The 17,467-nt window shown below is 43.2% G+C and overlaps 1 protein-coding gene across 7 annotated transcripts in view; it reads right to left on the reverse strand.

Annotated features, from left to right (window-relative positions):
- The window catches only part of Sipa1l2 (signal induced proliferation associated 1 like 2), a 172,559-nt gene that overhangs the window by 69,465 nt on the left and 85,627 nt on the right, over window positions 1-17,467 (reverse strand). For all 7 annotated transcript variants that reach the window (XM_023566576.2, XM_063260049.1, XM_023566578.2 and 4 more), the window contains 2 exons: window positions 13,516-15,249; window positions 1,698-1,831 (listed from right to left, as the gene is read on the reverse strand). In XM_023566576.2, coding sequence (XP_023422344.2) covers window positions 1,698-1,831; window positions 13,516-14,998 — 1,617 coding nt within the window. In that variant the 5' untranslated portion in view covers window positions 14,999-15,249. The remainder of the gene's footprint in view (window positions 1-1,697; window positions 1,832-13,515; window positions 15,250-17,467) is intronic.

The raw sequence follows: 17,467 nt of genomic DNA on the forward strand, positions 1-17,467 counted from the left end.
TGGGGCAAAAGGGACTACGGTGCTACATTTGAAGGTGCAAAATCAGTATTTTCCCTTTTTAAACAGAAATGATATAAAGGGATCAAGAGGTCACAGAGGTTCAAATAATCAGCTGTGTACATAAAAAGGAGAAGTGAAGCAGAACGAGGCCATGAAAACCAAGACTTACACTTCTGTCTCTATGGGAAAGCAACTCCAAGGAGAGACGGCACTATGACCCTGGCCCTGCTACTATCTCTCTTCTTCACCCTGCTTTCTCCTGCCTCCCCATTTCTCTACCTCTGCTCTTTTCTCTTACTCTCTTACCCTCCATTTAATTTCTATGCTCCCTGAAGTTGATGGTAGACAGTTAGTAGCATCCATGCCAAACATTCAGCACTGAAAAAACCATAGGATTGTGTCCTGTGATTTGTGACATAACCTCACCTATACAGTGGTGGTGTGGGGTTGTCATTTTGAGCAGTGTCTCAAAACTAAGATGCCAAGAAAGCCTTGCCCTGCAGGCCAAGACCCCATTCTGATCTTACCTCCCTACTTCTGGGGATTATCATCACAAGGCCACCCAACATTTGTAGAATGTTCCTAACACAGGCCAACAGACTGCCTGCTTGATGAGAATGCTCTGGGCTTGCTCAAGTCTCACTGGCTATTGAGTATGTGGAAAGTGACCTGTGATGAAAAAATATATTTCTCATTTTACTCAATTATTCTAAATGGAACAGTCATCTGTGGCTCAGGACTATTGATCTGTATGGTACAAGTCTCACATTTGAACCATACTGCTTTGAGAAACAGCTGGGCATATCCAGTGCAAAGTCGGGGTCACTGGAATCCACATACACCAGGTAAGAGGCACAGGATTACATGTGCGCACGCACACACCTAAAAAGACTCCTTTTTCCATGCCTGATCTGCCAAGAATAAACTAAAACACACACTCTAGAACTTTTTTCCTTGGTTCTGGGGAATTTAACCAAAGACCTTATGCCCGCCAAGCAAAGGTTCCACTACTGAGACACAAATTCAGCCTTTTCTCCTGGCCTAGATCTTGTGATTTTCCTGCCTCAGCTTCCCAAATAGCTGGGGTTATTAAAGCAGTATCCACACATCCTGGAATATTTGCCAAACATATAGCATATCCCTCTAATTACAGTGGGTCATGGGAATAAAACCTACACTGCAGAGCAGATCTAATTCTTTATAGAAGCCAGCATCACTGCCCACTTAGTTCCCCACACTACACCCTAGTGTAATAATACTGATTTTCAGGAAATGGATACAGGCCAGGAGCTAAACTAGGTCCTCCACACAATCTGGTGGTGTGGTCAGGCTGTACTGCTACACTAGACTGACAAAAAACGCTCATTAAATACTCATCCCTCTGCAAGTAGCAGATTTTCTGCATTAGATTTTTATCATTCTCAAAGCAGGTATGAGCCGTGTTCACTTTGTGTCCTTGGTGTCTCATCTCCTAAACCTTCTTTAACACATAGCCCTTTCTAGCACATATGCTGGCACATTCATGACATTCTAAATTTTTCACTTGGAATAAAGTCCTGTAACTTCCTTTCCAATTACCTTAAATGTTACCAGCATTTGGAAGTAAATTCAATGCCCTGTCAAACACACACCAAAGCAGTACTGCCATCATGGCCCTGACTTTTGTCCTGGACAATTAGAATAGACAGCAGCTTTACCTCGCTGGTCCTGAAAGCCACCCTATAGTTGAACTGGGACCCTTCTTTCTCCTTGGCGTCTTCCACCTTCTCTCTGCGGATGCTGACTGCCACGGGGCCAAGGTTTTCATCTATTCCAAAGTAGTTTTGGTGTTCTAGAATACAAGACAGCAGAGGTATGAGAAAGAAAGTACCAAAGAACAGGATGGGCATCTCTTTGTGCAGCTTATATACCATGATCCCAAAGTAAGTTTAACAGAATTTTCTGGTTTCCAGTTCAGACTGTATTCTCTCATCTTCACTTCATTTTCTCTTTCTTCCTTCTCTGCCTCTTGCTAGTTCACAGCAGCAGAAGACTCTTTGTCCCAAAGCTGTGACCCTGCTGCTCTATGGATAGTTGCCATTGGGGAAGAGTGTGTCACGCCTTTTAGATACTGTCCATAGAGAGACACAATTCCTCATAGAATCAGCAATGAGTCAGCTCCCTGTCCCCCAGGGTCTCCCCTTGGACTGAATGAAGGCACTAGAAGTTTCTCAGGGAACCACTCAGAGTAGCCAGAGTAATCCTAGCCATCAGTGGAATGGAATATGGCCACCCTTTATTACGGAGTTACACAAATACCTCAGGTCTAAGGCAAAATGCAGCAGAAGGGAACATGGAAAGGGTTATTAGGCAGCCAAAGTCAAATTCCATCTACAAATCAAGTCATTTACTTGCCTGGGTGTTATGTAGTCATCCCCCTTTTCCCCCCACCGTAATCCCTGGTCCTTGAGAGGGCTCTAGAATCACAAAATCCCATGCAGGAACAGACCTGGGGGGTCTCACCCACTAAGGATGGAGCCTCCAGGACATGTGCCTAAGGGGTGATCATCAGTGTCCCACTCACATATGTAATAGCAATGTGCCAGGCTTAGCAGTGATGATGTGGAGAATATTCCAGAGTAAACTCTATTCCTGACATGAACATCCCAGTCAGAGCCTTTCCACGGTACTCAGCTCAGTACTCTGGGAAATCCCCCATGACTACAGATAGTTTCCAAGTGAGGTTGCTAAAAGTGATCCAAGATACTTCATTATAACTTTCAAACTTTGTTCCTCAGAAATAGCTCAAATGTAACACAATACTCTAGCTGTAGACTAACCATACAAAATGGAGGAGCAATTACCTATATATTTATTAATGCACCCTTGAAAATGTATCTATTTTTAGCGGCTTCATACCTGTGATTTATGTAGTGCAGCGGGTAGGGCAGGCCTCAGGTGCTACAAATTCATCTCTTAAACAACCAAAGGCCAGTTTTCCAAGGTGAACTCACAAAACCCATTCCCTTACCCTACATACAAAACACTATAATCTATCTTTTCTGAATATCACACTTTAATGATTTTGGCCAATCTTACCTGATTAAGTTTCTGACTCTCAGTTTCCTATTTTGCTTTGTTTTTATTGTGTGGGGCTGGGAATTGAACCCAGGGCCTTCACACTGAGCTGTATCTCTGGCTCCTTTTCTCTTTTTTCTTTTGAGACAGGATCTTGTTAAGTTGCTTGGGCTAGGCTCCAACTTGCAATTCTTCTGCCTTAGCTTCTGACTCTTTAGATTGTAGTCACAAGAAAACACAGCATAAGAAAGATTTATGAACCTGAAGAAATCCCATGGCTTCTATGAAGGCCTCTAGCCATGCTTGTACTGGTAAACCACAGAAATTTGGGAGGAGTATGAAGTCTTACTCAGAAAGCAGAGAACAAGTGACTTGGTCACAGTCCTAAAGTCCTCACGTCAGCCAAAGCCACCATGAGGAATCGCTAGGCCTTGAACAGCAAGCCATTTACATTTCTCCTGCTCGGAAACAAAATGAGATTGACACTGACATTATTTCCCTTTAGAGCCATTCAGGGCCAGGAGTATCAGGGAGACTATTGCAGGGGCTGAAAGGTCAACTATTGACCAAGCTAATCTTTTTTTAAAATAAGAAATGCTTCCCTTGAGTATAGCATACACTGACAACTGCCAGGATAACTATTATAGACATAACTCCAGTGAAATTAACATCTATTAAAAAAGAAAAAAGGTGTGGGTCAGAGGTAAACTGAGTAGGAGTAATTATTTCTGATTTTGATAAACATTTACAAACTATTCAATGAAAACAGAGTCTAAAGTTTGTGTCCATTTCAGACAACTATCATGATCATTTTATCATTTGTTAGATTGGCATTAGTGACAGGTGGGCTGCCCATGGTATTACATGAGACCTTAAGGACAACAACTTTAAACTTACCACTGATCCAGTATAGCATTTGTTAGTTGAAGAAAATATACTCTTTCATTTTTACCTCAGTGAGTCATTTATCAGTATCCAAATGCATTACAAAAAATACTTCACAAGCACATAAAAACAATCCTGGCCATCAAGCAAAAAGTTTCCATCTTACAACACTGCAAGAAGTTATTTGCAAAAATACTCAAATCAGCTCCATAAATGGCATCTTATGAACCAGGTAACATGAACAAAAGAGCTTCAAATTGTTTTACGAAGAAAATGAATAAATCAAAGTGAGAGCCCGAGATGGTGAACCAAGTCACTAACTCTGGTACCTGATTAACTAAAAATCATCACATGGGCAATGTGTCATGTTTGTCTGGTGTCAGGGACAAACACCCAGTGGTGCCGTCATCTGTCAGTAGAGAAGAGACTGACTACAGGAATATGGAGAATACACTGGGGTGTCAGTGCTGCTCTCCATTTTGACAGTAACAGTGCTTCCACATTACATTCTCAGAACAGCACACCAGGAGGGAGGAGCTTTACAGCACAGAAAGCAAAGCTTTGAGATGGCTAAACTTAGCTGGATTAGGAACCTCCTGGAGAGGGGCCTAGACCACAGGAGTACTATGTTCACTGTGGATTAATCCACAGATGATTACAACTAAATGACCTATTAGAAGAAAGGCTGGGTTGAAGTGGGGTGGAATGTAACTTTGGAGAGTCTCTCTCTCCCCAGAGCTCTTCCCTGTGCTTTGCTTCCCAAGTATCATAAAGTGAACATTGCTCTGCATGCCCTTCCACCATGCTGTTCCTGCCTTGGAGCCAGCCAATCACTGACTGAATCTCCTGAAACCATAAGCCAAACTAACCCTCCTTTAAATTGTGTGTATCAGCTATTTTGTTCTAGTGCTAGGAAAGCTGATCAATACAACCTTCTTTTTTACCAATGGGAGTGTAAATGGGAGAAAGAACAGGAAGTCTTTGAGATGGAGAGAGCCCTGAGAATGCGTCAGAACCCTTTCATTCATCTCTGCTGTCTATCCAGGATACCTACTCCCCAAGTAACTGTCTCTTCTTACCCTCTAGAAAACTACTGCCTAATTCTCAACCCCTAAGTTTCTTCCCACAAATGCTGTTTCAGATCTCCATGGACATCTTATTGCCAAGTCTAATTGGCACCTTCTAAGCTGGGTTGCTCCAGACTTGCCTGCAGCACAAGACACTGGGCGCCACTTTCTCTGTGCTAGGGCTTGCCACCTCCTCTCCAACTCCTGTGAGATCTCCTTCAGAAGATTTCCCCAGCTTGCCTGTCCAGAGCTCCTGGGTGTTTCTGCTTCTGCTTCCCCTTGTACCAACAGTACTTCCCAGGGCTCCATCTATGGCACCGGGGAGGGGGGGGAGTTCCCTTCCTTACTGGCTGTCTTTATACTTCTTTGTGTGAATGTCTGCTATCTATCTTCCCCATTTATCCCCCCATCTTTTCCACTAAATTCTTCTGTAATGTCATCTCAGACTTCCTCTGGGTTCCCCTAACACAAAGTGGTCAAGGGGCTGGGACAGATCACCAGCCGCTGACAAACACTCTGTCTCCTATTCCTCCAGACTCAGACTTTTACCTGCACTCCTTGTCTGGAGGTCTTTCACTTTTTAATCCTAGTATCATTTCCACTACAAATACTTTCCTTACCTCTGAAAGAGACCAAATCCTTCAATTTGTATATTCCCAAGGCCTCCAATCATAGATAACCTAATTAAAGCCAGGTGCTTAATAAATTTTTCTTGAACTAGAGAACTAAAGTAGGATTCCATGGCATTGTGCAAAGTAGTGGTCATATCTCATCTCAACTAGATACCAAAATAAAACAAAGAGGTAGCACTTATCACATCAGGGACGATGGGACAGTGTGACACGTTCTGGACCTAGAGATGCAGCAGACTGTCCTAGAACATCATGGTTTCTTGAAATAGAAAACTGAGAGCATACGCACCTGTTGGAATTTATGTGGTATGTTAGTGTCCTACTATTCCTACAACAAAATACCTCAAACTTGCAGTTTAAAACAATCTCATTTACTACTATCTTCCTTACTGCTCTGGAGGTCGTAAGTCCAAAGTCAGCTTCAATGGGCTCAAGTCAAGGTTCTGAGGGGTTACACCTCCTCAGGAAGATACAAAGGAAAATCTACACCCTCACCTTTCCCAACTTTTGACCTGCCTTCCCCTTCATGGACGGATGCTGGCCCTTCCTACATCTTTGAAGCCAGCAGCCTGGCCTCTGCTTCAGTGGCCACATTCCTTCCTCTTCTGTGGACAAATTCCTCTCTGTTTGCTTCCTATAAGCACACTGTTACTGTGGGGCTGGTCCAGCCAATCATATCTGGATAACTCAGGGTTTCTCTATTCCAAGACCCTTCACTCATTATATCTGCAAAGACTGTTCTGTCAAATGAGGTGACATGCAGGAACCAGTGATTAGGATATGGATACTACTGAAGGCCATGATTCAGCCCAACACATGGACTTAGTTCATTTTAATTCACTTATTCAAATACTGTGCTGGGGCCTTATCTTAACTGTGTTTGTTCCTCCTCCCCTAATGGACACAGTAACAGAGGGTGCAGTATTCACTATGCTTGGGCTGCTCTTGTTCTTCCCTCTACCCTCTCTGGCATGCCTTTCCTTCCATTGTTTCTCCCAAGTGCTGTGTACCTTTTGTGGCATGATGACCATACTTTTCACATTCAGTTGTATTTTGGGGTGTGGGGTGGCAATATGTGCTGTTAATTTGAATAGTAGCTCCCAGCCCACTTACTCTGTAATACCTACAGTTCCAGTAAGCCTATTAGTTTCTGAATTTGGTCTTCACTACTTATCACTCACTTAAGCTTGTTCCATAACCTTTCTTAACCTCATTATCCTGCACCAAAATACATGTATCATATATGTAATAGCACTATCATCACTGAGGACTGTGTTCTAACAGAAAAGGTAAATAAACAAAAAAGGAGTGCATACAAGACATACAGCGGGCCACCGTGATTCTGTTCTAAAAGTCCTGCATGGTTCCACACTCAGCCTAAGTAACTCCCACTTTTAATTTCCAAATGTGGACATGTCATCACCTGGAGGTTATAAAGTGAATTCATGTCAGTCTTTTGAGAAAGCATATACACATTTTTCACTTCATGACTTCTGTTAACAATAATACTTAAAAAACTGTGATGCCCAGAATTTTATGTATTACTCTTTTTATCAAAGATGGTAAGTAAACTAGCGAAGAAAAAAGAAAAAGTTTTCATTTACATCCACTCCTCCAGTCCAGGCACTGCACCCACCTTCTGTTGCACTACCACCCAAAGATGTGTGCTTCTGAATGCAGAAGGCAATATGACTGGACCTGAGAGACTGAGCCTGCAGAAGTCCAGTGGGTAACCAGAAGCAGGATAAAACTTAGCATTTCTTCCTTTAAGTCTATCTCCTTGTTACCTCTAAACTTTGGGTCAAGTCCACACATATTAATCAGTTAAGGAGTGTCTGCCTAAAAACAGGTAAGGCAGGTTAACTGCCCCTAAATTTACCTAACATCTCATTTCCCTTCAAGATTAAGAACACCAAGATAAAAATAATTAAGATACAATATTTTCAAGATATGCAGGAACATTCAACTGCCAGCTTTTACAAGTTCTGCTCCAAATGCTCTGGAGTAGTGTCTACAAGTCTCCAGTCATTTCCCCAAACCTGTAGGAACATCAGAGCCTTACAGAACTGGTGACCTATGATGAGACTGTCCTAAGTGGGAGCAATTACCTCAGGATGAAACAGAGGCTGGCCCCCTCACAAGTAGGAACAATGATCTCATTTCCCAAATTGCCCCCTTTAAGCCATAGACTTCTCCAGAGAGACTGCAGAACTAGTTTTCCTGAGAAAACCAGCAACCAGACTACAGCCTGACCAGGATTACCACCTACTCTGCCAGCTATGCAAAGCCTGAGGGTATAACCGCCCCCCATATCTTTGCCTTTGTTTTCTATAAAACCTCAAAATTCCTGCCAGCCTGTAGAAGACAGCTTTTGAACCTCTTTATCTGTCTTTTTCCAACTCCTGGCCATGCTGATTAAAGCTCCTTTCCTATCCTTTGCCACTGTATCCTAGGCTGAGTTTTAGGGTGGAGCCAAGCCTGTTCTGTTGTGTCCCCCAGATCTAGGACTTTTAACCTAAAATTCCAGTAACGACAAATTGTTGCTGCCAAGTGATACCATCCCTCTAGACTTAGAGCTTTTTATGCCTTGTGGCTATTTTCTGAGTGACCTTGTCATGCTTTCAGTTTGAGCATGGAATGCAATAAGGTACGTCGGTGTGTTTGTAAAGAAATCAGAATCTCTGGATACGGGACAAGCTGTCTAGCTTTTATGCAGGGCATCTCCACAAAACATGGAGATATAAACAGAGATGGCCCCTTGCAGGCCCTCCAGGAGGAAACTCTTTAAAGCATGCCCCAGGTCTCCTTCAGGAAAAAGCTATATGCTCAGCTACTCTCACCTGAGCAAATATCCTGGGAGCAATGTCTCTCAGACCCTTATCCCCTCCCTCCATAGCCTGTCCTTATTTTTGAGCTAATGATTTCCATAAAACTGCTGTAAGAATGAACCAAATAAAATACTTTCTTGGCAGAAGAAAAGCTGTAAAAAGATTGCTGAATGGAAATCCACATATCATGCACATATAACAACAGCACAAAAAAAAAAAAAAAGACAGTTAACAAGATTGCAGTGTAGAAAATGAGATTCAGCGCGACTCAGCAGTGTATTCTGGATGTTCAGTGAATCAAAAAAGGAAAAAAAATCTTAACTCCAAAGAGAAAAAGCAGTGGGAGGTGCCCTGAGACTCTGGCCCATGGATTCTTCCAGACAGTGCAATCTCTTGGAAAAGAGACTTTTCTGGTAACTTATGAATGTCACTAACTCCACACACCTGGGCCAGATAAAGCACAATTCACAAATGCACCAAAACCATAAGTAATGGGCTCAATACCCTACAGTTTTCTGCTTCACATGTATGTACAACAGAGACTGCTTGCCATTTGTCTCAACAGTATGGCTTAAAAGTTTTTTGTTCTCTCAACAACTGCAGTATTTGGTCATTTTATGGTGTGCAATGCTGCTGATCTGGGTCACATGCAGGCTGCTGCCAGGTCCTTTCCAAATTCCTCCATAACAGGTACCCTGCCTCCCTTTTCCCTCCATGGCAGTTGTGAGTCTGCATTTGAGGTCCATCACTCTACCAGCTACAAAGAAAAGGTGCATGTGTGAAGTTTAACACCTTGCTTCTACAGGTAGCAGCATTAGGGTTACTTCACAGTCTATAGAGATCCTGTGTACTTTGCCCATACTTCCAGGATCATATCAGTAAATTCAGTAGGCTAGGAAAAGAAGTAGATTTTTGCTGTGTGCATCTGTTGAAGCATTAACTTGGAAAATCTATTATTTTATTATACAGAAAAATAATAAAATGTTTAAAATATTGAACTTTCTTTTACAAACGACTCATTTCCCCACCAATGAGAAGGCACAGCCATGACCCCATTTTATAAACAGGCCTGAAGCTGAAAGGTTAAAGGTTCCCTCAAGGTCACACTCTGGTGTAAAGGTCAGGATGCAAATGGCAGCCACGCTCTAGAGCTAACATGGAGCAACCCCAGGAGAGGAAATTCACACAGAGCTTTAAGTAATAACAACCAGCCAGTGCAAGTGAGTGAACACAATTTATGAGACAAATCTTTCCTGAACCTAAGGATGTTACCATAAAAATTCAATTTTTAAGGAAATTATAAAAAATGAAAGTCTAGAGAATACTATAGCAGTCTTAAGGCTTCCTTTACTAATCTATAACTATCAGTTATATTTGCTTGGTAAGGAACACTTGCCAAGCTTTTATACCTCAGGTAGGAGGAGGAATTAACTTTAGATCTGAACAAACACAGGGCAGTTATTATACTAAGCTTCCAGACCCTCTGAGACCTTATGTCCTGAAGATCTTTGCTTCCAGCTTACTGGCCAGGAAAGCAAAATGACAGGGAGGCTTTGTAATTAACCAGCCAGACCTAAAGTGCACAGAAATGGTAAGCCTTCTTTCTTCTCCCAGGGACATATGGTACACTTGGTCCTCTTCCACTGTGACTGTTGAAGGCAAAGGATGGTAGCAGGTATGAAGCAGCCTGGAGACCTCTGTAGGTTCCCAGAGGTCCAGGGAATGAGACCCACCTACTGCACCCCTGCAGAGAGGAGGAGGCATTTCCACTTAAGACATGCAAAACAATGTAACAGCAGCCACAGGGATGAGGACCACGTGCAGCTGGGCAGTTCCCCTTGTCAGGAGCCCCCGGGAATCAATGTGACCTCTGTCTGTGGTGGTAATACTGGTGGGGGATACAGGCTGAACACCGAGCAGACTGTGTCTTCTGAGCAAGGAATCTGTTTCTCTGAATAGTACCATTGTTGAACAGAACTTCATTCACCCACATAAATTTAACAGTGCCCAATTTCCTATTAATTTTTGTCAGTGACTGTATAAAACAAGAAGAAAAAAGCCACCAAGCATGAAATTCAAAGCAAAGGCAGCCACATTATCACTCAGCAGTGAGTCCTCCTTAACTTTAAAGATGTAGTTGGCCCCGGCCACCACATGGGTGACATGGAAGGTATCTAGAACATGGCGCCAAGCTTCACCAGACACTTTCCCAGAATCCACAGTCATATGGCTGGCTTTCTCTACTCTCTTCATCTTTTAACCATTAACACAAGTACTGCCCTTGAAATGCTGTCCCAGGAGTGTGAACACTGGCTTCTTTCTAGAGAAAACATCTTACGCTTTGATTTAAAGGGGAGGGGAGATGTGACAGGCACTGTGCTGAGCCCTCTGCAGGGGGTTCACATGTCATTAGCCCATTTTACAGATGATTAACAGAGCCACAAAGTTCAAGAGCTTCCCCCAAGGAAGCTGGGATGTGCTTCCCACTGTGCCTCATCCATAAGCCTAGGGTAATCAAGGTGGAGTACAAGCATAATGGATGGACAGTTCTGCTAGTGGCAAAAAGAAACCAAGAAGAATCTTCTTTTAATTAGCTCATTTAGTTATTTTATGTATATCAACCTTCAGTTAATGTGCAAATAACAAAGGCCAACTCTGGAGAGAATGGGGAATGTACAAAGAGCTAGATAAGGGTGTTTTGCTAGAAATAATAAAATTTGAAGTTGTGTACAGAAAGGAGGTCTAGAAAGATCCCCTGGACAGTCACAGATACCACAGAGAAACTTACTCTTGGGTAGTGCCAATAGCTTGGCTGAGACTAGGCCTCTAAAGCCCAGAGTTGGCACCCTGGGATGGGAATGGCTGGTCTCATACCTGAAGAGATGTGGTTATGCCTTCTGTGGGAGCCCCATTCCACTTAGGAATAGCTAGAACCTCTTTTTCTCTGGAAATTTCCTGTAAAAAGAGTCACAAGCTGCCCTTATCCCAGAAGTCCCTGTGCAGCTAACATCAGAAGTGAATAAGAGAAATCCTCTCTGGAACATTCTTTTTATAACACACCAGGACTTCTCAGGAGATGAGGAGAAAGAACTGGTCAAAGCAAGATGGCTTTTTCACCCACACAGCTAATTCTTCCCACTAAATCAGTTCCCAGCCTAACGAGGACTTCCAAAATGTGCATAATTCTTTTCTTGGACTCCTTGTGGAAAATCCTCAAAAGGAGTTTGAAATTCAGAATATGGCAGTGCCAGGGGCCTGAGAACCCAGAACACTTTATACTTCAGCCTGATATGTAGATCTTAAGGATCCAAAGAGGAAGTCTTTTGCATGTCAGTAAAGGTGGGAGACAGGTAAATTTCAGGGCTTCACAACCCCACACCCATAAGTTCAAGAAGGAGCCTCAAAAGGATCCCAAATAGCTTGAGCCCCTCAGTTTCACAAGGACTAATGCACAGAGTGGAGCTGGCTGTTTATGAGAATCCTCTGGTGTCTCCACCAAGCAATAAAAATGGAACCTGTAATGGTCCAGGATCCACCTGAAGTGAGGACAGTCTTTGTCCAAAGGTCCTTTGTGGTGGTCCGTTCCACCAGGACCAGTCTCAGAAGAGGGGACATCAGGTCCACATTGAGTTCCATGGGAGGGACACTACTAGGGTAGCCAAGGCCACTAGCCTTTCTACTCAGCCATGGCCAGCAAGAGGAAGGGCTGTCCCTGCATAGGTTGTGCCAGTGCTGACATCCACTCCTCAAAAAAAGTCATCTCACAAAGATGATGGAAAGATCTATCTGAGGGGGTAATGCCAACAGTTTACAGCAGGAGTCACTCCCCATATAATGTTTCTAAAAGGCATGACAACGTCTTTCAGTGACTGTCATGAGACACATGTTGGCATTAAGAGCAGCCTCTTCCCATTAACCACCCAGTAAAGATCAAACTGCCTCATTAAAGTTGGTTCTTTAAACATCTTCAAGTTACAGGGAGCCTTTTGAAAATGAAGGTTCACGTAGAACAGAGTAAAATAAAAGGTGTTCCAGAAAATATCAAAAGATCCCTAAAAGCCAGTTCCCAAAGAGAAAGGAAAGAGAAAAAGGACAGGAAGAAGCTGTCTGCAAAGCTCGGCCTCTACCAGTGAGAGTGGAGCTTGCGCTTCAAACAGAGATGTCCTTACACTCAGGTTAAACTCCAGGCAGCAGGCACCACTCAACGAGAAGCAGCTATAGACAATGATCTGAAGGCTGCTTCTGTCTGCCTGCCCACAGCAGGGGAGGCTCCTTGACCACCTCACCACTCAGGAACCTGTCCCCTCAGTGGCTTCTCACCCTAATAGTGACATTCAGCAACAATGGCAGCAGACACTACCATAGCCAATACAGCTTTTAAGTCTGGGTCATGGGAAGAGTTTAATACAGAGGAAGGGCACACACAGCTCAGAGCTGCACTGAACAGCAAGTGCAGACTCTGCCAGTATTCTCACCCTTGTTACTTCCCAACTCAAGCTAATCGGGGTACCCTCCTTAGCACAGTCACACAGCATTGCAGACCAGGAGGTCCCAGAGGTCTATGCCTGGCTTTTCAGGCTCTGCAAAGCTGCCTGGTTCCCAGATCTTCAGGCAAGCCCCAAACTGGAGATGAGGCCAATGTCCCTGGGCTGCCACCTTGTGTATCTGTGTCCACTCACAATTCAGCCAGAGGGTGGCTACATGCAAGTTATGAAAGGAGATAGAAATAAGCAATTGCAGAGAAGTCTTCAAGACTACCAAGGAAGACAAGGACAGAGTGAGAAAGAGACAAGAGCCAGAGACAGAAAGAGAGTGAGACAGACAACAGAGAGAGACAGATGGATTTGTCATATTGGGCATTACAAGCTGGCAAAAGCAGAGTTGGTTTTTAAGGCATACACTGGCATGGGCAAACCTAGGTTCATGGCAGAAGTGGCCAGGCCCAGTGGGCTGCAGCCAATGGAACTCTGAGGAACTCCTTCCATGCAAAGCTAAATGCTGTGCCTGCCTGACGATATTACCCCAGCTCCCACCAGAAGTGCCTACCTTTCCCATAGAAGAACTTTCGGTAGTAGTAGGCTCCAAGGTCTACATGCTCAATGATGTAGCGCTTGACCTTCTCCCTGTGAATGGACTGGCTCTCCCGGGGAACCTCCAGGACTGAGACTCCTGCATTGGTACAGTGGGAGCTGAGGGATGACTCAAAGGAGCAGCTCTCACTGGAACTAAAGGAGCCTGAACTGGCCCGGGAGAGTGCGATTCGCCGGTCCCCCTCACCACCAGTCTCATTCCTGAAGTGTGGGCAGCTGAGAACCAAGTCATTACTCTTGCCATCGCCCTCATCTGCATCCAGGTTCTCCTTGGAATTGAGGTCCTCCTTGCTGCCAAGAGGGGACTCACAGCCACTGGCCTGGCCTGTGGGCACCTGGGTCTGCGATGCAGCAGACGCCCCAGTGGTGATGTTTTTCCTTTTGCCAACATTAGCCCTCGTGGCCATGGCTTCATTGATGTTGAACAGGATGCTCTGGACATCATAATGTGCAAAGCAACGCTGGCAACTCCAAGGGCGAATCCCCCTGTCCAGACGGCCCTCTTCCAGGTCGGATGTGAACTTAAAGGTTTCATGCTCACTCTTAACGGTCCGCAGCTTCCGGAAGAGGGATGTTTCCACAGACTCTGATTTTAATCTGCGCTTAAAAGGCTTGTCCCTATCCCTCCCCATCAGAAGGGCGCCATCCAGGTAGTCTAATCCTGAGATACGGACAATCTCTCCCCTAGAAATCTGGGCTGCAGCACGAAGGCTGGGCGAGATTGCAGGGTCGCAGGGCAGAAACTCTGGAAACCCAAAAGGACCTGCCGCCTTGGGATCATAATTCTCCACTCGATACCCCCGGAGCATAGCAAAGAAGTTTTCTCCAGACAGGCCCTGCCTGTCAATGGAGGATGTGCTCCCGTACTCCCTGTGCAGGGCGGCCCCTGTGTTAGGGTTGACAGCACGCTGGTCTAAGACGTCTTCAGCATCAATGTCACTGATGGTGACATCACTGTTACTTCTCTGCCGTATGGGGTGGAGTCCTCTTTGAGGGGAGTGAACGAAGATGTCTCCAATGGTGTACTTGGCCTCTACAAAGTCTAGATCCAGCTGCTCCTCTTGCTGATTGTCACCCTGGCCATTCTGCCCATTCTGTAGGATGGATGTGACACTCTCATAGCTGGTCTGAGACCGGCTTTCCCAAAGCATCTTGCAGGTTGGTTCCTTGGAGAAGTCTTTCTTAGGAGGCCATTCGGACACTCGGGCTCGCACACCCATTTTGGGCACAGCTGGGGTACCATTGGTTGGACCACTTCCACCACTCTCACTGGGATTTGAGGCGTTTAAAGAAGTAGTAGGTCCCATGTTGCCATTAATGGCTTTAAATTTTCGAGCAAAATAATCATCTGACTGCATGATTCTGGAAGGATCCATGAATTTAGAAGAGGTTCTGCTGAACTTGTGCTGCTCTGCTTGTGATTGCCTTGGATCACTCATGTCCACTGAGGCAAGAAGTTCCAAGTCTCACCAGAACAGCTGGTGAGGAGCCAATTCCATTGTCTTTACAATACTAGAATAAACACAGCTATAAAGGCTTCTACAGTGCTATTTGCTCTTTTTCACCAAAGGCAAACAACATCCTCAGTTCTTCTAAAGTCACCTTGTTTCCAGTTGTTATGATAACTTTGTCTCCTCTGTTCTTCTGGACAGCATACTGGAAAATGTCTCGTCATGAGTATTTCTTTCACCTGAATTAAAAGACAGGAAACAGCCATTAGCAATTAATTTTGTTCAAATTCAGTACATTCTGAAGACTGCTTTCTCATCTTTCATATCTGCTTCTGCCTAAATTAATTACCCCAAATTGTTAGGAAGTCTCATGTCTGCCTGTCTGCACAGCACTGTTCACAGTGCTTTTTTTTCTCATAGCATTTGTTCTTTAAAAGTCCGGCTAGAACTCTCACAGAACCAAACAGTACACTCTTGATGAAACAGTCTCCCACTGTTATCCACATCTGAGCAATGAGCACTTCTCATGGGCAGCACCCACATCTACAGTATACCCAAGAGCAGCCTCTCCATTTCCAATTACTCTACCAGATCAGTGACATTCAGCCTCAGAAAGCCAGGAGACTTACCCTTCAGCTACGTGCCAGGCTACTTCCATAAAGTCTGGCTCAAATGAGGTGACCACATAACATAAATCAGCTTTAAGAGTAACACTAAGAGTAACCGAGTATGTAATGCATCTGAGTGTCATTACACATTGTTTTTAGGAAGCCAAAATGTCTCCCAGTAGAAGAGTCAATACCACTATTAACAAATGAGTTTTTATAACAATCATTCACAACTAAACTGGAGCTTTCAAAGGACTCTGAGAGTGGGAAGAAGTTCTTAAGAATTTGGTTACTGAAAAAGTACAATTTCCAGCTCAATATGCACCAGCAACTCATCAAGTGGGCAGGATAAAATAAAGGCAAATATTATCCCAGGTGCTGTGGAAACTTGATCTGATCAACTCAACTATATATATTTTCATTTTCTTTTTATCCTCAATTAAGACAAAAATATTACCAGGCATTACGTATTTCTCCAACTCATGATAGAATCCTATTTCCCAACTCATTGACCTAAGAATTGAAGAATAAATCTAACCTCTTCTAAAACTGATGACGGTAAGAAAAGTATAACAAAGCCAGCCTCTTGCACTCTTTTTGAAAGCATAAGTTACAACTACAAATTCAGTTGGAAAATATTAGAATCTGAACTAGCTAAATAAATAGCATGCCAATTCTCCACTAGGCCTTAGATTAGATGGCTGTGAGATTATGTGGAGGGCTCTTGGAAAAGAAGATATTTTCTTATGACAACAGTTGCTTTCCTCCCACTATCAAAAACAAAAACAACCAAAAAAAAACAAAAAATCAGTCTGGGCATGACAACATGTTATTTATCCCAGAGCTATTCCATCACAGAAAATACGGTATTTTAGGATATGGCAAACAAGGGGAGAATGAGCAGTCAGATGCACAGAACAGAACAGAAACACTGGCCCCTGTGTTCTCAGAAGTCAGATAAACAACTACATTCTATCTATTCCACTTAGAATTATTATGTTTAAAAGATGACTGAATTATAGTTATCTCTCACATAATTTAAGCTATTATCAAATCTTTCCCTGGAAACTAAAAAGGTGGCAACAGAGGTACAAAAGAAAGCAATTTCTTCTCTTATCTGAACATATTTCAACAGAAATGTGATTCACTCAACTAGGCACTCCTACAGAATCTATCAATTCTATTGATACTTGGTGCTCACAGAACATAACAAAATTTTAAAGCTTAGTAATTACTCCCAAGAGTTGGTACAGTGCTATGAGGATTCTCAAAAGGTATTAATATGAAATACACTGTGAGTTATATAGTATTAATTTGCACATATTTTGTGTACAAAAGGAAGAATCCTGCCCCACCCAGCACCTAGTTCCAAACTGCTGTAATTTCTGGAAACATAAACAGGAACTGAGTTCTTACAACTTTAGGAAGTACAAAGCAAACAGCATGTACCAGAGGAAACCAGAAATTAATGGAATAGAAGGAAAGCTGAAAGAATAAACAAATAAAAAATAGTTTTTAAAGAGTAGAAAACTGGATGTATTTCCTATCCCAAGCCTCCAAAGAGATAGAACAATAAAACAAAGATTTAGACATGAGAAAGGAGACAAAAGCACATATACAGACATCAAAATAAATACAAATATAAAAGAATGATACCAGAAGCAACTTATGGCAACAAACTTGAAAATTCAGAGGAAACTAATAATTTCGTAGCAAAACACAATTTCCAAACCAAGAATGAAGAATTTAAATACACTGGAAAAAAACAGAGTCAGTTCCTAACAAAAAATGACCAACATGAAACCCAACATGAAATACATTGCTTTGAAACTCCTTTATCGTCTTAAGT

Source organism: Cavia porcellus, unplaced genomic scaffold (assembly GCF_034190915.1).
Source record: "Cavia porcellus strain 051 isolate PalLab524CR breed Dunkin Hartley unplaced genomic scaffold, mCavPor4.1 scaffold_13, whole genome shotgun sequence".
Lineage (NCBI taxonomy): Eukaryota > Metazoa > Chordata > Mammalia > Rodentia > Caviidae > Cavia > Cavia porcellus.